The sequence below is a fragment of the Phyllostomus discolor genome, chromosome 5 (genome assembly GCF_004126475.2).
Source record: "Phyllostomus discolor isolate MPI-MPIP mPhyDis1 chromosome 5, mPhyDis1.pri.v3, whole genome shotgun sequence".
Taxonomy (NCBI): Eukaryota; Metazoa; Chordata; class Mammalia; order Chiroptera; family Phyllostomidae; genus Phyllostomus; species Phyllostomus discolor.
Window position 1 is genome coordinate 123898544 of NC_040907.2, and position 26043 is coordinate 123924586.

The 26043-nt window shown below is 41.6% G+C and overlaps 2 protein-coding genes across 6 annotated transcripts in view; one reads left to right on the plus strand and one right to left on the minus strand.

The window, feature by feature from the left end:
* The first annotated feature begins 299 nt into the window (after positions 1 to 299).
* PLA2G12B (phospholipase A2 group XIIB) lies at positions 300 to 18163 on the plus strand. 4 transcript variants are annotated; one of them, XM_036026811.1, is made up of 4 exons: positions 300 to 649; positions 12002 to 12078; positions 15008 to 15173; positions 15264 to 15541. In XM_036026811.1, exons 1-4 carry the CDS (start codon positions 439 to 441, stop codon positions 15467 to 15469), a joined length of 660 nt encoding a protein of 219 aa, XP_035882704.1. In that variant the 5' UTR covers positions 300 to 438; the 3' UTR covers positions 15470 to 15541. The 4 variants fall into 4 exon arrangements, with proteins under 4 accessions (XP_035882704.1, XP_035882703.1, XP_028369587.1 ...); XM_036026810.1 differs by having other exon boundaries at positions 303 to 649; positions 12002 to 12090; positions 15264 to 15518; XM_028513786.2 differs by lacking the exon at positions 15264 to 15541 and adding an exon at positions 17600 to 18163 and having other exon boundaries at positions 308 to 649; positions 12002 to 12090.
* A 1234-nt stretch (positions 18164 to 19397) lies between these two features.
* Positions 19398 to 26043, minus strand: part of OIT3 (oncoprotein induced transcript 3) — a 28891-nt gene continuing 22245 nt past the window's right edge. For both annotated transcript variants that reach the window (XM_028513071.2, XM_036026809.1), the window contains exons 8-9: positions 21578 to 21677; positions 19398 to 20177 (exon numbers count right to left, since the gene is read on the minus strand). In XM_028513071.2, coding sequence (XP_028368872.1) covers positions 20007 to 20177; positions 21578 to 21677 — 271 coding nt within the window. In that variant the 3' untranslated portion in view covers positions 19398 to 20006. The remainder of the gene's footprint in view (positions 20178 to 21577; positions 21678 to 26043) is intronic.

The window sequence follows — 26043 nt, forward strand, 5'->3', positions numbered from 1 at the left end:
GAATCTCCCTTGAGACCATATGTAGGCGACTGCCTTAGGGGTGGGGCTGGGACCTTGGGACAAGGACCTGTCTGACTCCAAAGGGCCAAACTTGTAACTGATCAATAGATTAACGAGCTGGTTGGGGGCAGAATTCCAATGGCTCCAAAGCCTCCTACAGATCGCCAACATCTCCCTCCTCCTCCAGGGCTGTGGAATCCACTTGGTAGTGTTCTCTCTTGCTGGCCATCCCTCCCACTGCCTAACCTTTGCCCTTTCTAATTGCCCTGATCTCATCCCAACCTCCATAGCTATGTTTAAAGTCCACCTCTAGGGAACACAGACTGAGTGTTCCAGATAATCCCTTTCGCGGTCCTGCCTGACCGTCAGGCCTACGGGCTGTGTGCCTGGGCTTCCCGGGACTGGCTGGGGTCTGAGGAGGACCCACCCAGCTACAGGATGAGGCTGGTCACCAGCTCCTTGATTCTGTGGCTCAGCCTGGGGGGCGGCCTGGCACAGAGCGACACCAGCCCTGACGCAGAGGAGTCCTATTCAGACTGGGGCCTCCGGCACATCCGAGGCAGCTTCGAATCTGTCAACAACTACTTTGATTCCTTTCTGGAGCTGCTGGGAGGGAAAAATGGAATCTGTCAGTACAGGTGCCGATATGGTGAGTACACGGTTTCTCTTTCTGTATAAGCTGCTCCTGGTGGACCTGTAAACGCCACTGCAGGGTCACAATGGGCCGTGAACTTTTTGCTGTCATTCACCTCTTAGGTAGGACTCACCCAGTGAAATCTGAATCTCAAGTAAACAACAGATAATGTGTTAATACATTTGAAATAGAGGGTCTGGCACAAATAATGCCCCCTCTTTTTATTACAAAATCATAAGCATGTGATTCTGTAACATAACAATCTCACACTCAAGCACACCATATGACATCTTAGGTGAAGTGGTCAAATTAACTCTATAAATTATTACAGCCATATTATCACCCTACCAGCCACATTCAAGCAGGCTTTACTTCTGCTGGATCCTGTATTTGGGATGCACTTATACTGACAAATTATTGGTTGTTTATCTGAAATGCAAATTTCAATGAGTTCCCTGCATTTTATCTGGCCATTTGAAGGGGTTTGTCGTGAGGTGGCACTCCGGGGAAAGGTGGCGTGGATGAGCAGCGAGAGCACAGAGGTGTTTGGGAGTTCCTAGGATGAAGCGGAAGCTGTGCATACGGAGGAAGTTTTGCCAGGGGCTGAGGTAGCTTCCTAAGTCACTCCGAGTTAAGCCTGGAAATGGAATTTTCCCCCTATAGTGCTGTCCACACTGTCCTTCCAGCTTTGCCGGTCCCTGATGGGGTCTGTTTGCTGCCTCTCCTCAGTCAGCAATGGCAAGCCTTCAGTGGGCAGGAAAGGTTATTGCCAGCTGCCTCTGCCCACCTAGGACCAGGCCCTGAGGGGACTGGGACTGTCCCTCAGGCCTGGTGCCAGATACAGCATTGTGAATGGGTAGGAGCATCATCACCTGGCCCCAGAGGTAAAGAGGAAACCTGGGTGCCGGGATGCATGCCTGGCTGCCAAAGAGGAGACCCTGGGGCCAGTTCTTCCTTCCCTGCTCTGAAGTCCACGTAATGGGAGCTGAATGCTGAGCCCTGGACCTTGAAGCTGGGAGGCAGGGAGTAACTTCAAAGGCAAATGCTTTAAAAAGCATATGCAGTCTCATACAGCATTGGTTTTACGGTTGAGTTGATCAAATGTTTCATCATGGGGCTAGGGATAAAAATAGAGAGCCAGTTTAGCCCAGCAGGAAAACACTTGCGAAATGTTTTCTCCAAACACTCAACAGACAGAACTCAGCTTTGAGAGAGACTCAGAAAAGCTACGTACTTGTAGACTCACCCAAGCAGTCTCCCTCTCCCCTTTTTACCTGCGGGCAGGAAAACTGCTCTCTTATAAGACAAGACTGACTGGGAGACAGTGGTTAACCATTGCTCCAGAATAAAAACTTCTGCAACACAGAATTTTAACCACCTATGATGATGAAAAACGAAGCTGCATTTTCTCTGTGAAGATGCCACAGGGTAAAATCCTGGTCTCCATCAGGACCCGCCTGGACCCCCAGCCATGGCTTTGTTGAAGGTGGGTTGTACACGAGCAGAGAGGCCTTGTCACTGGACTGTTCTTGGCCGGTCCACACCAATGGGGTGGGAAAACAATGAACTCACTTCAGATCTCAACACAGGGACTCTTTTCCTTCCCAGAGGCAACACAAGAGTTGGGTCTGTGGTTCAGCACATATGTACCAGCAGGAGTTTTTTTAGGAACACAAGAAGCAACACCTCTTCTTTCTTTAGCAAAAGAGCATTAAAAGATTTCAGCAAATTCTAGCTGAACGCTTCCACCTGGGCAGGCAGGGTCGGTGTCAGCTGCTCTTGGTGGGGGATGGGAATAGTCAACAGAGAGATTGCAGGAAGGCAAATAACTCCTCTCACTCTGAAAAACAGAACTGTTCAAGGAGGGGCCTGAAACGCACATAGAAAATATGGGTGAGGCCTTGTTACCTGGGGACCCAGCAGAGAGGAGGACCTGGATGCAGTGCCTAATCGGTACAGAATATCTTTTCAACTTGATTGTGAATTAAGCATTCTTTCGAAGAGATAATACCTAATAATTAGCCGAGTCTGTGCATTTTAGTTGGCCCTGTGATACACCTCTCGTAGACAGTATGTCTCTTCCCTCTTTAAAGCAGAGGTTCTCCGACTCACCTGGACTCTAAATCCATTGCTGGGCCCTCGTCCCTCCAGTTTCTGATTTGGTTGGTCTGGGGTAGGGCCAGAAAATGCGTGTTTCTAAGAGTCCCACGGTGATCCTGACACTGCTGGTCCAGGGACCACACTGAGAAAAAAAAATGCTTTTAAGGTTGCAATCTTTTGCCAGAAAGAACAATTTAGTGGCAATTAGCCTATAAGAAAAAAATTCTATTTCACAGGCACTTACCAATACCAGGCGTAGTACCTCGGGATATTGCGGGTTTCTTTCCAGACCACCATGGTAAAGTGAGTTTCGACCACCAATGAAGCAAGTTGTAATCTTTTTGCTGGTGGAGGGTCTCGTGGTCAGTTTGTAAAAAACACAACACCTGTGAAGCACAATAAAGCAAGGAGTGACTAAAGGAGGTGTGCCAGCACTTAAAACAACGGTTCGCTACCTTGGCCCAGCGCTTAGAATCACCTGCGGCTTCCTACCAAGCTAACCAATTAAACCAGAATCTCCGTGGGCTGAACTGAGCCAGACATGAGTATTTTTAATGTTTTCCAGGTGATTACAAAGTGCAGCCAAGGTTTGGAGCGGTATTTAAAAGGTCATTCTTGGAGAATTTCAGCCCATAGGTTATTCAGATGGGTAAAGGTGTGTTTGTACCCTGGTAGCCTACAATAGCGTGTCAACATTGCGTCCCACACTTCTTATATTTACAGCAATTCATTTTCACATCAGGACACAAATTCCGGTCAAAGGTTGGGCTACAAACAGTACAAGGAGATTCAGAACCATTGACAACACACATAGTACAACTGTTATAAGGAGTCTGCACTGATGTGGACAAGATTCCCTCTTCCACTGCAGAGGTTCTGATTTAGAGGCCAGTGATAGGACCCTGGAGCTGCTCGGGTGGTCGGCCCTAAGGGGAAAATCGTGGGTTCGAATTGGGCGGTGGCGAGTGGAATCTCATCACCGGTGACCTTGAACAAGTTACCTAACTAACTCTCAACCTTTGTTTCCTCATGTTTATAAATAATGTTAATAATACGTACTTTGGAAGGTTGTTGTAAAAATAAAAGATTGTATATCTAAAGAATTACTGCTATGGGCTCTGGCTGGGTAGCTTAGTTGGTTAGAGCAGCGTCCCCCTACACCAAGGTTGCGGGTTCAATCCCTGGTCAGGGCACAGACAAGAATCAGCCGGTGAATGTATAAACAAGTGAAACAACAAATCGATGTCTCTCTGTCTGTCTGTCTCTCTCAATTCAATTTAAAAAAACTTAAAGAATCCATGCTATGTATGGCCCATGACTGGTGCCAAACACATTTTATGAACGTTATGAGAAAGATGGTCTGATGAACAAGTTAACTGTGTATTCAGATTCTTCCAGTTCTTTCCCAGCATTAACAAACAAACAAAACAGAAATCCCAGTGGCTGGACAGCACCCTCGGCTTCTGGAAGAAATCGCTGAACGATTTGAGGTTCTGTGTCTGTGTGAAGCTCTCGGGCGGAGGCTCTCTGGAGCAGAATGTCGTGTCTTAGAAGTCATGATTGAAGATACTGTCCACACTGCCACACTTTGTAAAAGGACCTTGTGAGGAATTTCTTTCTGGGCTTAGTTCTAAGGAAAAAAGTATCTTCAAATATCAGTCTTTTTTTTTCATTAGACTTTCTTTTTATCTGTTTGAAATCTTAGAGCAAAATTTTATGGACCTGTGAGTTTGTATTTTTCCAGGGACACAATTCACAGCCTTTGTCAGATTCTTCAGGGGATCCAGAGCCCCAAAAAAGAAAACAGCTACTGGTTTAGAGACAAAGGTGGTTCTCGTGCCAGGACGCCCAACTGTCCCACTTTGCTGGGGACTGAGGGAGGGGTCTGGGGTTCCTGGGGTGTGGAGCTTTCAGTACGAAACAGGGACAGTCCCAGGCAAACTAGGTCAAGTTGGTCACTTTACCTCATGCCATAACTTTATCTACTTGAGCAGCTGAAATAGAATTCATTGATTCAATAAAACTGTCACAGTTCTGCTTTGTTCCCTTGATGTGTCACTCCTATGTCATGCTTGAGTGTTTCTGGAAGTAAGCAAGATGCACATTTCAGGTACAGGGCTCTGCCTCCTGGAGACCTGAGTGAAGCACGGGGCTGCTTCTGCCGGAGCCAGCTCCTCCTCGCAGAGAGGGACTCGCCCTCCTGGGAAGACTTAACCCTTGACCTGGGTCGGAAAGCCCCAGGCGGTTTTACTGCGCTTTTTCAGTGATGCAACTGAGAGAAAAGGTTGGCTCCAGTGGGCAGGGCAGCGTGCACAGTTGCGGGAGAACTAGAGTTTCCTGGCTGACTCTCTTCCAAAATCACTCTCAGTTCTGAGTATTTCAAGTGTTTTATGGTGGTTTACTTTATTCAGAAGTTTCTAATTTTCATCGATCAAGTCTGTCAGTCTTTATATTTTCTGAAATTTTTGTCTTGCTTAGAAAGCCATCCTCACATCACAATTATAAGAACATTCTGCTATTTTTTTCTGGGAAAGCAGTCAGCTAAGACATAATAAACGAGTACTGCTGTGTTCCAATGACACTTTTTTATGGACACTAAAATTTGAATTTCATATAATTTCACATGTTGCAAAATATTATCCTTGTTTTGGCATTTCCCCCACAACCATTAAAAAAAATAAAAATCATGTTTAGTTGGCAGACTATACAAAAACAGGCAATGGGCTGGACTTGGGCCTTTGGGCCAACCAGTAAATGATGGGATCGAGCCATCAGCGCCCACCCCTATAAATAGCCCAAACCAGAAAATAGCACCAACTTGTACATTATTAATGCCTGGACTCAAAACCTCAAACTGTAAACTCAACACAACTTGAAACTACTCACACTATAATTTGAAGATATAGTATATTATTCCTGTCAAGATTCAAATCATCAACTTTTTCCTTTGAACTTATACTTCAAGCTTCATTCCTAAACAGATTTTCTGCAACGATCATAAATATTAAACACAATAAAAAATAACCTTCATCAATAGCACACCAGTTAGGAAGTGCCTATAGCTGGCATTTCCTTGTCTTTCAAATCGGGAGATCAGAGGTTTACGTTCTGTAAATCCTCAAGTGCAGCGAAGGCCGAGGGAATGCATGGTGTCTGCTGTGAAAGGCCTGTAACAGGAGAATTGTTAAAGGTAACTTTACCATCAAATCTAGACAATTGTTTCTTCATTATGTTTTTTCTTATTTCTTTAAAGCTAGTACATACAGAACATTTGTAAAAGAGCAATCCAAATAAATAAATAAATAAATAAAATCACCATAATCTCACCTCCAAGATTAAATACACATTTGATCCTATGGCACAGTGTAATTATTTTCGTAAGTGTAATTCGATTACTGATATTAGTTAATACACTTTACCTGTTTCCCCCGCCAGTGCTTCCCTCTCTCTCTCTCTCTCTCTCTCTCTCACACACACACACACACACACACACGCACACACGCAGGTATAGTAGAGTTTTCAAGCGTAAGTTATACTTCTTGAGACCTTCGAAAAGTAATGCCGGCATTACTGGTGGGCTGGCAGACTCCATCAATAGGTATGTTCCCTCTCCGTTACAAAAAAGAAACATTGAGTTAAAATAAAACATTTTAAAAAATACTTAGACTAGAATGAAATAAAGGGAAACTTTCAAGTTCCAGAAATCAAGGGAAGACAGGAAGGGACAGCAGAGAGGGGAGCCACCACTGTGGCCGTGGCCCATGGGTTTCCAGTCTGGCACACAGGCAGACACCAGGGCTGGGGAATGGGCTTTAACGCTCAAAGAGAGGAAAAGTAACCTTTTACCTTTCCCAAGAACTGGGAAATTGGAACTGTATTGTTTGCACAAAGCTTAGAGACTGAGGAGCTGCCCAGTCTGTTTAAAAAAGATTAGAAAACCTCTATCCAGTATTCCAAGGAAATAGCAAGGATGTTTTCTAGTCACCTAGGGCTAGGGCTTGAAGGACAAATAAAGAACAATCACTAAAAATCCACTACTCCCAGCATATTCTAAGCACAGGTGAAAAATCTGAGAGACTAACATGAAGGATCTTGAGACTCCTAGCGCCGCAGCAAAGGCAATTGAGGGACCGCTCTATAGTGTACGACGTGTATGACCCAGAACACAGGAGTCCTTCAGAAAAACGAGCCATTCTGAAGATGAGTTCTCACTAAAATTTACACAACATGTGAAAAATAATACACCATAAGGAAGAGTCAGTAAACATTAAAAAATGAACATCCCCAAAGCTGGAGAGAATAAAATAATCTACAGAGTCTAGCACAAATAACACCCCTTTTTTATTACAAAATCATAAGGGTGTCATTCTGTAACATAGCAATATCACACTCAAGCACATCATATGACATTTTAGGTGAAATGTTCAAATTGCTGCCCATCTTGTGTGAGGTGCCATGTACTCTACCAACCACACTGAAGTAGGTGTTACTTCTGCCGGACCCTGTATGAAAATAATATAATAATATGTATAAATAATATCACAAGAATATTTGAAGTTATTAAAGGAACAGAAAACATAATAAAAATAACTCAATGAAAATGAACACACACATTTAAAAGAATTAAATTATATTCTAAGAAATGAAAATTATAGTTATTGAAAGAAAAAACTCAGTGGGTGAGTTAAATAGCAGATTAGTCATCACTGCAGAGAGAATTAGGAAAATATGAAATAGATTTGATGAAGCTAGTAAAAATTCAGTATATAGAGAGAAGAAATTGAAAACATGAAAGTGAGTTTAAGGAGCATAGGATTAAAAAGATTTACCACTCAGTGATGCGAGGCCCAGAAGGAGAAACTAGAGGAATGAGGAAAGTAAAATATTCAGACAATGGCGGTGAATTCTCCAGAGCTCAAAGAATCCCTAATCTTCAAATTGTTCAAGCAGGATAAGGATATGTAATTTTTATCTAGATACATTGTAAACTGTGGGGGAGGGGAGAAATTGGAACTCTTGTGCAGTGCAGGTCGGAATGTAAAGGATGCAGCTACTAATGGGAGGAAAAGGCAGAAAACTATAATTGAACAATTAAAATATTAAAAAAAAGGATGCAGCTACTGAAGAAAACAGTTTGACTGTGCCTCAAAAAGTTAAACATGAAATTACTATACGACCCAGTAACTCCACCCCTTCAATATATACATGCAAAAGAATTGAAAACAGATATCTGAACAAATACATGTGCACACTGTTCATAGAAGCACTTTTCCCAGGAGTCAGAGGATGGAAACAACCAAATTGTCCATCAGTGGATGGATGAATAAGCAAACTGTGGTATTTCCAGAGAGTGGATTCAGCCATGAAAAGAAATGGGGTAAAACACAGATAAACTGTGAAAACATTAAGTGAAAGAAGGCAGTCACAAAATGTTAGATATTGTATGATTCCACTTATTTAAATATCCATAATAGGTAAATCTCTAGAAACAGAAAGCAGATGAGTGGTTGCCAGGGATCGGGGTGGGGGGTGGAGGGGAATGGGGACCAGCTGCTTAAAGGGCACGGGATGTCCTTTGGAGGAGGAGGGAACATTTTGGAACTAGGTAGGGGTGATGGTTGCACAACATTATGAGTGCACTGAATGCCACTTTAAGATGGTTAATTTTATGTTATGTGAATGTCACCTCATTGAAAAACAGATAAATTAGACTTCATCAAACTTTTGATTTTCAAAAAATACTATTAAGAAAGTGAGAACACTTTATTGAAGGACAAAAGAAAATGAGAAGCTTTACTTTGCCCATGTTTGAGAAGACAGAATATTCTAAGAAAGTCAGTTGTCTCCATATTAATCTATAAGTTCAATGTATGTTCAAGCAAAATTCTGACCATCTTGGACTGTGCTGACTCTCAAATTCAGATGCAGGTGTAATTCAGACCCAGGAATAATCAAGACAATTTTGAGGAATGATAAAGAGGGAGGGCTTTAGAGAATAGATTTAGTATTTAAAAGTTAAAACGAAAATGGGGTGCAAAGGGGCTTCAACTGTACTTGTAATATTTAATTTAAAATTTTTATAGGAAGTTTGATGATGTTAACCTTTATTATGTTTGTGTAGTGGGTTCATGGGTGTTGGTTTCTCTGATTTTTCTTCAGTTTTGAAATTTTGTAATAGAATAATTAAAATACCTGATAGAAGACTAAAGAAAAAAATAGAAATGCACGTACCTCATTTCAGGGATTGATTTTTAGCTTTTTTCTTTTCTTTTTTTTTTAATATATTTTATTGATTATGCTATTACAGTTGTCCCATTTCCCTCCTTCTCTCCCCTCCACCCTGTACCCCCCTCCCACCCACATTTCCCCCTTTAGTTCATGTCCATGTGTCATACTTATGAGTTCTTTAGTTTCTACATTTCCCGTACTATTCTTGCCCTCCCCCTATCTATTTTCAACCTACATTCTATGCTACTTATTCTCTATACCTTTTCCCCCTCTCTCCTCCTCCCACCCCCCTGCTGCTAACCCTCCATGTGCCCTCCATTTCTGTGGTTCTGTTCCTGTTCTAATTGTTTGCTTAGTTTCTTTTGGTTTTGCTTTAGGTGTGGTTGGTAATATTTGTGAGTTTGCTGTCCTTTTACTATACATGTCTTTTCTTTATCTTCTTTTCTTAGATAAGTCCCTTTAACATTTCATAAAATAAGGGCTTGGTGATGATGAACTCCTTTAACTTGACCTTATCTGAGAAGCACTTTATCTGCCCTTCCATTCTAAATGAGAGCTTTGCTGGATAGAGCAATCTGGGATGTAGGTCCCTGTCTTTCATGGCTTGGAATATTTCTTTCCAGCCCCTTCTTGCCTGTAAGGTCTCTTTGGAGAAATCAGCTGACAGTCTTATGGGAACTCCTTTGTAGGTGACTGTCCCCTTACCTCTTGCTGCTTCTAGGATTCTCTCCTTCGTTTTTACCTTGGCTAATGTAATGATGATGTGCCTTGGTGTGTTTCTTCTTGGGTCCAACTTCTTTGGGGCTCTCTGAGCTTCTTGGATTTCTTGGAAGACTGTTCCCTTTGCCAGATTGGGGAAGTTCTCCTTTATTATTTGTTCAAATACGTGCTCAATCTGTTGCTTTTCCCCTTCCGATTCTGGTACCCCTATAATTCGGATATTGGAACGTTTAAAGGTGTCTTGGATGCTCTTAATCTTTTCCTCAATTTTTTGAATTCTTATTTCATCATGCTTTCCTGCTTGGTTGATTCTATCTTCCTTCTGGTCCACTGTATTGTTTTGAGACTCATATTCCTTCCTTTCACTATTGGCTCTCCTCCGCGTGTCTTCCTGCATCTGTTTTATGGTAATCTGCATTCTTTCATCTAAATTTCGTCCAAAATCCACCAGTTCCATGAGCTTTCTGATCACCAGTGTTTTGAACTGCGCATCTGATAGGTTGGCTAATTCTTGGTCGCTCAAAAGGATGAGTCCTGGGGGACTGATCTGCTCTGTTGAAAACATTTTTTTTTTTTTCCCTGTCTTTCCTTTTTTTTTTCCGGTCTGGTTGCTCTTGTTACGGTGGGGGGCGGAGCCTTAGGTGCTCACCAGTTGCTAGATTGTGACGTTATATGTGGGGGTGGGGCGGGAGCGGGAGCAGGGGGGCGGGAGAAAACAATGGCGGTAGTTCCATTCCCCTGGACTCAGACCCTTGTCTGGGCTTCTGGGCCGCGAGTTCTGCCCTGGTCCACAATCGCTACCCCTCTGGGTCTGCCAGCCGCAGCTTGCGTACTCAGGGATCACCGCTGCCTTCTTGCGCCCCTGGATGGCTTTTGCACCGATTTCTCGCCAAACCTTCCCCCAACCTCCGCGCGCCGCCGACCCGAGCCAGCCCCACGCCCGCCTGGCTCGTCTTCTCCTACCCGTCCGGATGAACGCGTCTACTTCAACTTCTTGGCTGCCCAACTTCCATTCAGATAAATCCTCTGCCGTATCTGGGTGTTATTCTGATAGTAAATTATTGTTGTAAATTATTGGTTTTCTAATCTTGGTTGTACGAGGAGGTATGGTGCGTCCACCTATTCCTCCATCTTGCTGGAAGTCCAGCTTTTTTCTTCAGTCTTACATTCTGTCTTGCATTCCTTAAAGGAGAACATGGGCTTTGGAGGCAAAGAAGACATCTGGACTTACCTCCTACTTCCCCCACTTACTGTGTGGCTTAGGCAAGTCACACGGCCTTTCAACCCCATTCTTCTTATCCAGGTTATTGATAAAACTACTCACTGGAAATGACTGTTCTGAGGTCACCCTAGGTCAAGTCGATCTTTATGATGACTGCCATTGATACAACTGACAAAAGTTCCTTGTACATATTTGCAAGATCATTAAATAACTGAAATGCGAAAAGGCTGTACTTGAACAACAATAAAAAATAAATAAATAACTGAAATGCCGTGTAGGAGAAACCAAGACATTAAAAGCTTTTCAGACAGGTTCTGCTTAGTTCTGTATTAGAAATTCCAAAAATAGGGGTGTTTTCTTTGTTCTTTGGTCAATAACAGTGTCTGCATCTATGGAATTTTGCAAAATTCCATTCTAGTTATTTTGGAAAAATATTTGTGGTAGTTATAATTCTGATTCCTGAAGTGTATGATCAGGTCATGTTTTCCTTTTTCTGTGCAAGGAGTGAGGCCGGGCAGTGGAAAGAGGAGTAAGAAACCCTAAGTTTCAGCTCTGTTTTGCCATGCACCTCATCTTCAAGGTCATGCACTTAAGAAACGTTAGAATTCTTTTTTAAAAAAATATTTATTTATTAATTTATTTTTAGAGAGGGAAGGGACGGGGTGGGGGAGAGAGAGAGAGAGAGAGAGAGAGAGAGAGAGAGAGAAACATCAATGTGCGGTTGCTGGGGGTTCTGGCCTGCAACCCAGGAATGTACCCTGGCTGGGAATCGAACCTGGGACACTTTGGTTCCCAGCCCATGCTCAATCCACTGAGCTACACCAGCCAGGGCTAAGAAATGTTAGAATTCTTATTAAATAAATGCTCATAAAATTCTTCGAGAGTAGGAGAAAAATGCCAAGCTTGTCCTTTATGAGATCATCATCACTACCATCATCACTACCATCATCACCACCTAATTTGGATGTATCTGCTGAGGAACAATAACTTTGAAAGGAAAAATTGAATTGGCTTTTAGATAATTTTTATTTCATGAATGCTTCCAAATGCTTCTTCTAAATGTTTCTTCCTGCTTCTTTGCTTTCTTTCTCCTCTAGGAAAGGCACCAATGCCCAGACCGAACTACAAGCCTCAGGAGCCCAATGGCTGCAGCTCCCACTTCCTGGGTGTAAAGGTACCAGAAAGTGTATGTACCACCCCCAACACGTTCTTAATGGATTTTCTTTTTTAATTTACTTTTTATTGTTATGCAGTTACAGTTGCCCCAGTTTTCCCCCATTTCTCTCCCCCACCATACCCACCCCCACCTCCCACATTCAATCCTCCCTCCCCCATTGTCCCTGTCCTTTATACATGTTTCTTGACGACCCTTCCCATCTTTCTCCCATTATCCCTCTCCCCCATCCCTCTGGTAATTGTCAGTTTGTTCTTTATTTCAGTGTCTCTGGTTGTGTTTTGCTGTTTGTTTGCTTTGTTGATTAGGTTCCACTTATAGGTGAGATCATATGGTATTTGTCTTTCACCGCCTGGCTTATTTCACTTAGCATAATGCTCTACAGTTCCATCCATGCTGTTGCAAAGGGATTGGTTTTAATTAAGACATATTGAAGAGTTATCACTGATGGAAGTGATCACTTATAGAATATAGTTGAGCAATGTGATTAAAATTTTAAATTGGATACAGAAGAAGGGAGATAATTTTTAAAAGAAGTATCTGATTTCCTTTACTCAGAGGCAGCTATCTCTCAGATAAGTCCTTATACAGTGAACCAAGAAATTGCCATCGCAAACACCTGCCAAGCTTCAGGGGCTCAGACATAACTAAATCTGAAACACATCTGAGAGCTTTTCCCGCACTGTGCTGGAGCCAGCTGGTACTGACCAGTGAGAGCTGATTGGGGAGCATCATCAGGACTTTTCGTGTCGGGAGTGTCAAATCAGCTACTTTTGGACTATTAACATCATAGAAATCTGCAAACATCCTCCCTAAAATAACCCTCCACACACACATCCGGCCACTGGCTAAACGTTTATCACGCACTGTGGACCATTTCTCAAACTGCCGGCCTCCCCTGAAAATAAGTTACACATTAATTTCTTTTAAGACTTCTTTAGTAAAGAAGTTTTATGTAAAATGTAGGCAGAGGAATTTCATATCTAAACTGATTTTTAAATTGTACCTTTACTAGGCTCAGCTTCACTTTTCTGATGATTCAAGAGATTTTACTTCGTAATAATTGTCTAAGCAGCATGATGCTTATTCTAACTAAATCCTGCTCCTCTGTGGGGCATTGTTATGCAGATTGGAAAATGGTCCCCTTCCCTCAATACAGTTTTCTTCAATTTGTCAGAAATTTATCTTACTATGCTGATTTTGTTAGAAAAGGAAACTTGACTGCTATTGGCTAGACATATTTCTTAATAAACAGATAAATCCATGATGTCTTGTGGGAAAGCACCCGTAGACATGACCCGCTGGTGTGTCGAACAGCCTGCGCAGCTGTGCGCCCAGCCTCGTCCGCAACAGTCAGCATGTGCATGGACACAGGAGAAAGACACTCATTTCAAATATATATTTATATTAGAAACACCACTTACTTTTGGCCAATGTATTTTAGTTGATGCCAGTTTAGCAGCTATGGAAGTGGTATGCATTATATTTTGGAAGTAATGTCATTTGGTTTGCTGATACAAACTCGAACTAGTTCAAGAATTTCCAATTCAGTTGGATTGAGTGATAGCCTCTGTACTCATAATTCTCAGCTACCTCTGTGTGATATATTTTTAGTTTTAGGGGTAAGGTATAAACAAAGTAGTTTACCCAGAATTGCAGTGCCCAGGCCCCTGCCTAGTCTAATAGTGAGTTAGATTATCTCTTAATGTTGCTTAAAAGGGCATTTAAACTGTCAAACTGCATAGTTTGCTTAGGTGGCTTTGGAAATAAAAGTTTGAATAAGAGAACACTTAGGAGACCCAAGGGGCAAGGACCCATAAGAGCTGATGAATCAACCCCCACCCATGCCCTAAAACCAGATTTTCACAGATTCTATCCAAGTCCAAGTTTATATCCTCAGAAAAACTGCAAAGGATTCCAAGATGCTCTATCTACACCTAGACCCATTCTGTTTCCATCTATTTTATACACCATATGACGATTACTCTTCTTTGTTCACTCTTTATATCATATCCCTTCCTCACTTAAGTGTTTATCAAGTCTAACTAGTTCCTTTGGAAGTCAAGGTCATCCATCAACTCAGCCTTTTCCCCTGTGAAAACTTTTAATATGTATACATTTCCCTGCTAAGACTCTTGAAGACTAAACAAACTAATTGACCTGCTCACATATGATTTGCTCATTATTTCCTTCCTTTACCTGCTATTTTCTAAGTCTACCCTAATTTCTGTTAATCCTCTCTTCATCTTCTTTCAAAATCCTCTAAAAAATTCCTGTTTGATTACTTTACATAAGGCATTCTATGAGCTTACTCAGCTCATGCCACAACATTTACATTGGTTAACAAATGCGCACACATGTGTGTCCAGGTGTGCGTTAGATGTGAGCAGAGTCCCTCGTGTTCAGGAGCTCTGTGTCCTTGCCCTGACTTTGCCCCCAACACGTCCACACACACACACACACACACACACACACACCATTAAAACAGTATGCGGTGGGTCTCTGATCAATGCTGGTGACTGCTTGAGGAGCTAAGGCTTTATTTTTCATAATTCTGAGTCTTGGGATCCTTTGCTCAAACAAAATCTCACATGAGTTTTAGCTAAATTTGGAAGTCTTGAAGCTCTGTCCCTGGACTAATGTTCCAATTTCTATTTTCATCACTGTAGTGGCCTGTGGATTTAAAAATTACTACAATCCAGAAGAAGAGAAAACAGATCACTCTGAGTTATTAAACTAATAATTAAATTGTGATTGAAACTTACCATCCTGTGACTATCAGCCTGACATATTTTCTCAAGTCACTGGTGTTTCTCAATTGACCTGAATATGTGGCAGGAATTTGAGAACTGGCTCGCTCAGCATAGGGGCAAGGTTGCCTAAGGTCCCTGGTCTAAACGTGGCATTTTCCTCCTTCTCTTTTCCCCAGATGGACTTGGGCATTCCAGCAATGACCAAGTGCTGCAACCAGCTGGATGTCTGTTACGATACTTGCGGTGCCAACAAGTACCGCTGCGATGCGAAATTCCGATGGTGCCTCCACTCTATCTGCTCTGACCTGAAGCGAAGTCTGGGCTTTGTCTCCAATGTGGAAAGTAAGTATCTTAAGGGCATGTACCTATGAGCAGGCACTTTTGTTCCCGTTTTCACACAGAAATGTATTCAGAGACCCTTTTTTCAAAGAGGCCGTGAGTGCTCATTGACCTTTATGGAACACCGAACCATGCAGGAAGGGCCGAGGGGGATGCTGGGCACTCGTGCGCTGAAGCTCTTGCTGTCTTGCCCAGGAGCTGCTGGCGCCACTCCTGATGGATGGGCCACACCAGGGCCTTCCCAGAGACATAAAAACTTACCCATTAACGTGGAGAAAGAGTTGCCCAGTTGGCTTTAGCTATCCATTCCACTGTTAAGTAATTTTCCATAAAAGGAATTATTCTGTATGGGACCACTTGGTTATTTTCTTATTTTGTTCTCAGTCAGGGAAAAAACTTTCTTAAAAACCTATCTTTTTTTTGTGTAAAGGTACTTGTGTACATGTACTTGAGGATAATTATTTTTAAACAGCTGCTTAGCTGATTTCTAACACTGATTCTGTAATTTCTTTTTCCTAATTCACTTTAGGAAAAATTTTAATCCCTTAGTTTCTGAAGCCAGAACATTACACCCAGGTATTAGCAGTATATATATTTTAGACGGTGATGTTTGAAAGTCCAGCTTGTAAAAAACTGACCCTGTACCACTGAGGTCAGTAGGAAAAATTGAGATCTTGTTCAAATATCCATATTCAGAGTGCAGTCCTTGAATAATCTATGAGGGCTTGAAAATACAGATGATTGATTAGGCTCTGCAAAAGGGAATCACTCTGCCTGCACCAGCAAAGGGTGAGGAAGTACTTGCTGCTCATCCAGGGTCAAGTCAAGTTACTTTCTTCAAGCAACGCCCTATTGGTTGTTTCTCCTAAATATCTCTGAAAACTTACTGCAAATTAACTCAATCTCTGGGTCCCATCAAATTTATTCTCCCCATAGGGACCAGACATATTTTTACACCAAATAAGTCTGGTCATCTTCCTCTTCCTTAGGATTAAATTCAAACTCCTTGCTATGACATACATGTGTTCATCTTTAGCCTCCCTCTTTAGCATCACCTTGCTTATTTCTGATTTCTCTCCTGACTTTTGCCTTTCCAAGGTACTTGGGTTGATGGCCCATATCTCTCTGCGTCTGCAGCTCCCTCTGCTTGGAACACTCTGATCATTCATTTATTATTGTTGTTGAAGCAGCTTTATCGATGGTGAAAAGCTGAAGGCTTTTTCTCTAAAATCAGAAACAAGACAAGGATATCCACTCTCACCATTTCTATGCAACATAGTATTGGAAGTCCTAGCCAGAGCAATTATGTAAGAAAAAGAAATAAAAGTAATTCATACTGGAATGGAAGACACAAAAGTCACTACTTGCAGGTGACATGACATTATATAGAGAGAAACCTAGAATCCCCCCAAAACTGTTAAAACTAATAAATAAATTTAGCAAAGTTGCAGGATATAAAATCAACATACAAAAATCTGTTGCATTTCCATACACTAATAACAAACTACCAGAAAGAGAATTTTTTTTAAAAATCCCATTTACAATTGCATCAAAAAGAATAAAATACCTAGGAATAGATTTAACTAAGGAGGTGAAGGACCTATACACTGAAAACTCTAAGACACTGATGAAAGAAATTGAAGGAGACACAAATAAATAGAAAGGTAGCCCATGCTCATGGACTGGAAGAATTGATATTGTTGTCCACACTACCCGCATGAATCTATAGATTGAATGTTATCCCTATCAAAATTCTAATAGAAGGTGTTCTGAGATGCCTTCCACAGCAATCCTTACCCCTAAAGGGATAGAGACCCATGCTATGGGCTCCTATACCACCTTGGGGTAACTTCAGTTACAGCGTAGTGTAACCATCTCTTCACCTGTCTATTCATCATCCTCTTTTTCTAAATTGCAAGATACTTGAGTTGGGGTCCCTTTGGTCTCTGTATCCCCGATGCCTGACAGAGTGGCCGGCCAGCGTTTCCAATAGGCACACCTGTTTTTCAGTGAGTAAATGGTGATTCACCCCACACTTGAACAGGGAAAGCTACAGGGAACATAGTAGTGTTATCTGAGCAAGTGTTCTGCAAAACTGATAAATTTTCCATGGAGTGACCATAGTGGTGTGGAAGATTCCGATGGCTAACCATGGTTTTGACCTGGAGGCCCATACAAGGAGGGTACCCCAAAGTATATTCTGCTCTACTAGATTAGATGGAAGCTTCTCTGAAAAACCTTCTTTTCAATGTATGCTTTTCTGAAATTCTGAATTTGATTCATTACTTCTGAATTTGAGTCATTACTTCTACTTTCCTCTGGGTGTGATGTCAACCTTGGAAAGACACTGCCTCTCTAAAATTACTCATACTGCTTGGGGGTAGTTTTAGGTATTAACTTTTATACTTCTCTGTGTATTTTTCAAGTAGCATGCGATTCTCTGGCTGACACTGTGTTCAACACTGTGTGGACCTTGGGCTGCCGACCCTTTATGAACAGTCAACGGGCAGCCTGCATCTGCGCAGAAGAGGAAAAAGAAGAGTTATAAGGAAGAGGTGATTCCCTGCTAGTTCTGAGTGACACCACAGCTGTCAGTACTGGAGAGGGGAACATGAGGCAGATGTGTCTCATGCCTTTTTCCAAAAGCTTGGACGCCTCAAAGCAGGAGGAAGGAAACACTTGACAGCTGGAACTTGAGTCCCATCCTTTGAGGAGAATTGGAAAGAAGACATGGAGTGATCTGAAGCCCACTCGTTACTTTAACGCTGGTCTCCCCAACTCAGACACATTCGCCTGGAAATTCAGGCTCTTCACTTAAAGACTCTATAAATGAAGACTAAATACTGGGAATCCTGAACTTAACAATCACATTCATAAGTGAAATTTTGGAGAGTCCAACCATTTGGGAAGCAGTGAGTTTCCTCTAGTCCATGTGTCAGTTGCCAGTAAGCATCTCACATATAATAAAGTGTACTTTTTAGAAAATTTGAAAAGAGATGAATGAATTCCATTATCACTAATTTGCTTCCATTTTGCTTAGAAGAAAACAGAACCCAATCTGGTGAGTTCCATCACTGATCACAGTTATTCCCTCTGGTGCTGAAGAAGTAAGAATCAGTGGTCACAGGCTTACGTGATAAAAGCCAGTGCAGGTGGAGGTCAGGTGGAGTTTGGTCTCTGAGGTTCCATTTCTTTTCCTTCAGGGAACAATTCCCATTGACATCCCCAAGTACTAGGTGGTCTTCGTATCATGTTAAGATCTGAGAAGCACTTCGTAAAAATTGCCACTGAAGATAACTTGAAAAGTCCCTAAAATCTGGGGGGGGGGGTGAGAGACAAGTGGCCGTTCCCCAAATAGTGGTTCTCAACCCTGACAGCAAAGTAGAATCAGCAGAGGAGAGCTAGAACACAAAGGCTCTCAGGGGGTGGCGTCCACGGACAGGTGCACCTTGTTGTGTTGAGTTTGGCTCTATTGCACTTCACAGACATTACATTTTTACAAATTGAGGGCAAGACCTCCCCCCAGAAAGAAAGATTATGATGTGCTTTATTGAGATACTCACTGTATCGTCGTGGTCTGGAACCAAACTGGCTGTATCTCTGAGGTACGCCCGTGTTGCTATTTCATAAAAGCGATTCTGATGCGCTGTGAGGACTGAGGGCCACGAGGGCAGGGATTGGCAACTGAAAGCCGGTGGACCACATCAGGCCTGACCCTTGTTTGCGTGAAGTCTGATTAGAACACAGCCGTGCTCACCTGTGCCTGCGGCTGCTCACGGAACACAGCAGCGGAGTTGAATACTTGTGACACAGACGGTGCAGCCCAGGAAGCCTAAAATATTTACCATTGGCCTTTTCAGGAAAATTTGGTAAACCCCCAATTTAGAGAAATTTCTCCTTTCCTTTCCTTTTGTTTCCTTTAATGTCACTGGTTCCATCAAGATGTTGATTGTAGCCATTTCTAAAAAGAAAAAGAAGAAAAGCTGTTTTCTGATCTTACGTAAACCCATAAAATTAATATTAAGAAATTGGATTTGACTGAAGATAAAATGTATCTCTACAGTTTATGCTATTTATTTCAATAAAATGTATTAAGCACCTACAAAACAGTATTTTATAACTTTTTCTATTGTCTTATCAATCTGAGGGTATAAAATACCAAAGAACAGGGCTTATATTACCAAATTTTAATTTTGTCTACAGTTCAGTTATTGAACCACAGAAATGCATGTTAATGAATTTAACATTTATTCATTGAAGACATTTCACTTAAGACAATATAAAAACATCAGAAGAAAATATTGTGAAAGAGAAAATTTAAACAGTATTTTTAGTACACACTTACATTGATGAATTTCCAAATCCCCTATAACTATTCTGTATTTGAATTGAAATTTCAGGGTATATTATTTACATATTTGAGAAGTCAATGGATATTTAAGTCATAGTTTCAAGCAACTGTTTACTTTTTTAAGTTCTTAATTTGAAATATTATACCCAACTTTTGATTTTAGTGGTACTACTGCATCCTATGCAAGGTGTTTTATTGTAGAAAAGACATGGAGGGAATGGGGTGAACTGCCTTCTGTGTGGACAGCAGAGCTTTCAGGCTTGGGAGGATGAAGCCCTAACGGGGTCGGCGGGTCGGCAGCGATCTGCCCTCTCGCGGCCCAGTGGGCGGGAATCCGAGTGAGTGGAGTCCAGGGGCATCTAGACCCACAGTGTGAGGTTTGAAGAATGCCAGTGTTCTAGCGTGTTGACGGGTGTTCTCAGGGGGAATGGGGAGAAGGTCCAAACAGGTGGGCAGCCCGAGGTCAGGTCTTGGGTGTTCGGGTCCTAGTCCTCCCAGTCGATGGTGATTGGGCCGCCTGTCAGCATCTGGCTCTGCATATTAGCTGTGCTCCCTCCTTCTGCCTCGCGACGCACTCGCCGGTGGCAGCCCTGGGCACAGCGCGACCGCTCCTCCAGCATTCCACAGACAAGGACCTGGCAGTGCAGAAACACTTCCTGCAAGGACCATAATTGTAATTAACAAAAAATTACAACAGCTATCGCTTGTGGGGCACTCTCTAGAAGCCAGACACTGCCACATGTTTCATGCAGATTATCTCATTTCATCTAAACAACAAACTTTGAGGTAGATGTTATCATCTCCATTTTAGAGATGAGAAAACAGACAGTAGAGAGATGAGAGAACTTGCCCAAACCCACACATTAGTGAGGTGGCACACATGGAGTCCCATGGGTAATTGAAAACCCCACGTCCATAACTTATGTGCAGGGCCAGGAGAGACCTCTGAGAAGGCAACATCTTCTGATGTGAACACCTTCGCTCCTCACATGGGGATGAGGAATAACATTGGTTCCCATGCACTTCTGCGGAAAAGAAGTTCTCTGAGCTTCTTCCTATAAGTAACTTCCCAAAGCATGTTGCCTGGTTGAGGAGGGACAGCAGGATTAGCCATCACAGTTGGCACTTGTTCTGCAGCAGTGATGCAGCTGCAAAGGATGTCAGTGCACTTAAATGCAGTGTGGAAAAGACTGTTGTTTCTTAAATTTGTGCTGAAATGTTTCAACAACAATGTTGAAAAAAACCCTTCCAGCTTACCCTCCCATATAAAACTGCTTATAACCTGTATATCCATGTATGCACATTTAAAAAGTAGCATATTCCATACGTATGTAAATTGTTATGACAAGTTTTTTCATATCTCCTTTTTCTGTATTTCCATATTTCTACTCCATTTTAATAACTACTTAATACTGCACTAACTGATATGGCTGCCCTATCTGAGGGCTTTTTTTTCACTCCCCTTAAACAGCACTATAAACACAGCCCACAAGTCTTGTTTTTCTTCTTTTGCTTGCTTGTTTTTGAGAATTAGAATTTTGAGAAAAAATAATATGGTGATTTTATGGTTATTATACATATTATTAGACAACTTTCCAGACAGTATACCAATTTATATAGCCATTGTATAAATGTACAATGTAATTTTGCAAGTGTTTTGATTCATAATTTTTATAAATTAATATGCATAAAAGTGTCACAATTGTTTTAATTGGCATTTTAAGTATTATTTTTCACTGAGTATTTCAATATTTATTTTTTCTGTGAGTTTTCTGACCATATTCTTTGCCATGTGGTCACTACACAGGCTTTTTCAGCCATTCCTGCTACAAGGGTTTGAAATTGGGATCATATAGTACTTTCTTCAAACAAGCAGTTATTTTATTGGGAGGGGCAGATAGTTACAACATTCATGAAAGTGTTAAGCTTCTAGATGGCCAGTTTTACAATATTTTTTCCAGAGGTGATGCAGATTGTAACTGTGGACTCGTAGAATGCGAACACGTTGGACACTGGGAAGGAAGGCTCAGGTGGCTGGGGCAGGGGCTCAGCTTACCTTGTGGTCTTTGCCCACAAACTTGAAGACAGGAACCTGGAAGTGCTTTGCGAGATGGTCCCGTGACGTGTACTGCTTTACTGAGTCATCTGAAACACAGCTAAAGTAGGACAGGAGAGCACGTAAGGCTTGATTGTTCGAGCAGAGGTGGAAAAACAGTCCAGGCCAACATGCTTGGTCCAAGCAGAGGGAAATTGGGTGGAGGAGGCTGGGCTGCACCCAAGCTTTCTGAGAATGAAGGAAAAATGAAATCCCTTTCCGACCCAGCCCTGCTCGTGGGCACTGTCCGTGCCAGCTGTCAGTCACTGTCCCCACAAACTGCACACGAGGACCTCCAGCTAAGTCAATGTATGGAAGCATTAGCAACAACAGCAACATTTATTTCAAAGATAACTTTTGACAGAAAGGTCTCTTTGTAAGGCTGTATTTTAATTTGCAATATATTGCAGGAATTCTGCATTCTCATACTTTATTATTGGTTTGAAAAGGCTTTTGTTTAACTGGAGCTCATAAATATTTATGGATATTTAATACATAGTTACCCCTGAAGGGGATTCAAGGGCGAGCAAACCCCAATTCAGAGAGCTGCATGAAGATCCAAGTTTCTTAGAGAATAAATAACTGGTTCTATTGGGGAAAAGTCATTCAGCTCCAAATTGTTTTAATCCCTCTTTTCCCAAATTTAATACCAAACTGTAGCTTGACAGGGTTTGGGGTTTTAATCTCAGGTCTACAGGGTTAGCTGGGGGAAAAGAAGTATTACAGATTTTCCAGTTTGAGGCCGCGGTTTAGTATTTATGAAACTTTTCTCCTTAAAGGTTAAAGGCCAAGGATCACACTGTATCATCTTTTTGCCCTGAATTCTAAATGGAGTTTTTTCTAAGCATTTTTCTTTTTATGGGTACCTAATAGTTTCTGTCCACCAGGCCAGGGAAAAAGGATCAGCTAGAAAGCCTGTGAAACTCAATACTTCCTCCATGTGCTAACGGACCACTTTCTAGTTCTTTAACTTGCTCTTTCAGTGCAGTTGAAAACTCCAACAAAATTGTTTAAAAGTAAGATGTCTTGACTGTATCATTATCATTATCTTACTCCGCTGAGCTGAAGAGGATGTAAACATAGAATGTGGTTCCTGTTATTTCTTGCATTTATGTATTTATTTTCACTTTCCTTATGTAAAATTAATTTTTGCCACCTTCCAATCATGTGCTGTGATAAATCCTGTTGCGCATCTAATCTGCGCAGCACACTCCGCGCGCGGGGCGCTGCAGAGCGCAGGCGGATGAACGATATGGTCTATGAAATCAAGGAGCGTGCATTCCAATGTTTATAACAACACTGGTAATGCAATGTCAAATGGCACTTTTGTCTAAGTGTCTCAGCATTTTAAATTTATCTAAAGATACTAAGGGGTGGGGCACTTGGAATAAAAAAATAAAAGAAAAAGAACCAAGATGTGCTTACAGAGTATAATACACACCATACTTCAAAGACTTAGCAGGAAATGTAAAATATCTCACTAGTAATTTTTTATTAACTAGATGTTAGAATGATAATATTTTGGAGAAATTGGGTTAAATAAAATATTTTATCAAATTTAAATGCTATTATTCTTCTTTAAAAGAAAAAGTGAAGCAGAAAGCGCTGCTCCAAGGCAACATGTTCCAGAATAGAATGCAGGACAAACTCTGGACCTTGGGTTGGTGTTTGCTGTGGTTAAACAATTTAGTTCTGACAACTTCAAGTTCATGTGCTACCAGAAAGGAATGGTAGATGATATTCCAAAGAAATTGATTATACAAAAGTTGCCCAGTATTTGATTTTGGATTTCAATATGTTTCTTTTTCTGGAGATTAAGTTTCTAATTCCACTTTGCCTTGGCTGGTATGAAATTATTTTGCATTCTCAGAGCATGTGTCAACTAGTGCTAGAGGGCGGTGACTCAGATGTGTTAAATATCAAGGGAAACCAGCCTCATTTACATTTAAGCTCAGGACAGTAAGTCATCAAACAATTTACAGATGTAAGTGAACTGCATTATGTTTACTCAAGGCTCTGCATTATTATGCTAAATGATCCGTAAAATTCATCAGGCAAGTATTCAGTGATGCTCACTCTGGGCTCAGCATTGAGAAGAGAGGAGAAGGAAGGTTTCTTGTTCAGGTTGGGAGGAATCAGGGAAGACTTCATGAAGGAAATAAACCTCACTGAATCTTGAAGGGCCAGTAAAAATCGCACATGAAGAAAAGGGCAAGATTTCAGGCAGAGGAAACAGCAGGTGCAGAGCCAGGAGGGTATGAGTGACAACAGAGTTTGGGACTTGCTCATCGTTCCCTCTGACAGGAGCGGGAACTGGAGGGCATAGAAATCAGAGGGCGAGACGCAGTGAGCCAGAGTGAGAGCTGGATTTTTATCTTGAGGGATTACCTCACATGCACCAGTACTGTAGTGCCCACGACTGTCCCAGAGATGGGACTATTTGCCTGTATTAAATAGGCCGACACAGCTGTGTTTTTGAGTTCTTGTCTCTACTTTTTAAGCATTATAATTTATTCCACAGTTTTTAATTTTCTGTTTTGTATGTGCTGAGGGCTGGCTGGGAAATGACATAGTATACCTTCTTAGAACTGTCTAAAAAAATGTCCTAAGGGTCTGAATAATGAATATACAAACAAACTTCACAAGTTTTATTGAGATTGCAGATTACATGATTCCCTGGTGAGTTATGATTATACATTTATTTTTGCAAAAGCAAATTTGAGTGGCAAAAGAAAACTCTCAATGTTAGAGAAATGTTCATTATTTTGATGGTAGTGATAGTTTCACAAGTGTATACATCATAACTTACCAAACTGTACACTTTAAATAGTACATTTATTGTATGTCAATAGTACACCGATAAGGCTGTATAAAACAATTAAAAAGGAACCAAAATGTACTCTCCCCCTAAAAGTAAATCAGTTCTCTAATCTCCTTGGCATTAAGTATATATCTAAAAAATAAATTAATTAAATATGATGCTTCTACTTTTTCTTTTAAAACTTTCCGGAGATTACTTAAGAGGGAAATAAAACCAAAGGACTATAGATCCTTGTGAGACCTATTACTGGCCATCCAAACCAGCTCAGAATGACACATTTTCCATATTCTAAAAACATGCTCAGGAGACTGACTATAGGAATCTGAGGCTAGAAGGATTCCTACTGGTAAACAGTTACATTTATCAATCAAAGGAAATCAAAAGCCATTAAAAAGTTTTCAGGCTTCTGGTCAAGATGGAGGTGTAGGTAAACACAGTTTGCCTCCTTGCACAACCACAGCAAAAATTACAACTAAACTACAAAACAACTATCACCCAGAATCATCAGAAAACCGAGCTGTATGGAAGTTCAACAATCAAGGAATTAAGAAAGCCACATTTATCCAGATAGGTAGGAGGGGCAGAAACGTGGAACAGGCAGTCCCACTCCCATGTGTGGTGGATAAAAATCTGGAGGGATACCTTAGGAGCAAGGAATCCCAGCCCCACACCAGACCACCCAGCCCAGGGTTCCAGTGCCAGGAAGGTAATTCCCCATAACTTCTGGCTGTGAAAACTGTGGGAGTTGGGGTGGCAGAAGAAACTGTGGGATTTTCAGGTGTCACCCCTTACAGAGCCCACAACAGACTTAGGACATACACAGACTCACTCCCTCTGGGCTCCAGCACTGGGGCAGTAGCTAGAAGGGCACCAGTGGCATAGGGGGAGAAACTGAAGTGTCTGGCATCGGGGCAAGTGCTTGGGGGCAACTTCCTCTGGAACAAAATTCCAGAGGCCAGGCAGCAGCCATAGTCCCCCTCTCTGAACCCTCCCCCAACAGAGCCATAGAGCAGCAACACCATATCAGAGGCTCCATCACCCTGGTTCACAAGGGTTGCTCTGCGCTAGCAATTACCTAAGTCTCTGCCCCATATAATTTACAGGCGCACTTTTCTACAATAGGACACACTATTAATGCAGGGAGTCAAAGCGGCTCTACTAATACATAGAAACAAATACAGGGAGGCTCCCAAAATGAGGAGACAAAGAAATATGGCCCAGATGAAAGAACAGAACAAAACTCCGGAAAAAGAACTAAACAAAATGGAGATAAGCAATCTGTTAAATGTAGAGTTCAAAATACTGGTTATTAGGATGTTCAAGGAACTCATTGGGTATTTCAATAGCATAAAAAAGAACCTGGCAAAAATGAAGGTTATAGTAAGTGAAATAAAGAAAAATTTACAGGGAATAAACAGTGGAGGGGATGAAGCCAAGCATCAAATCAATGATTTAAAACATAAGGAAGAAAAAACTATTCAATCAGAATAGTAAGAAGAAAAAAGAATCCAAAAAACAAAACCGAAGATAGGCTAAGGAGCCTCTGGGACAACTTCATATGTACCAACATTCAAATAATAGGGGTGCCAGAAGGAGAAGAGAAAGA

Bases quoted from the DNA above. Each gene is read 5' to 3' on its own strand.
- PLA2G12B (XM_036026810.1), top strand. From the start codon at position 439: ATGAGGCTGGTCACCAGCTCCTTGATTCTGTGGCTCAGCCTGGGGGGC. The intron at 650-12,001 runs GTGAGTACACGG...TTTCTCCTCTAG, and splicing joins TCAGTACAGGTGCCGATATG to GAAAGGCACCAATGCCCAGA. The intron at 15,174-15,263 runs GTAAGTATCTTA...TTTTTCAAAGAG, and splicing joins CTTTGTCTCCAATGTGGAAA to GCCGTGAGTGCTCATTGACC.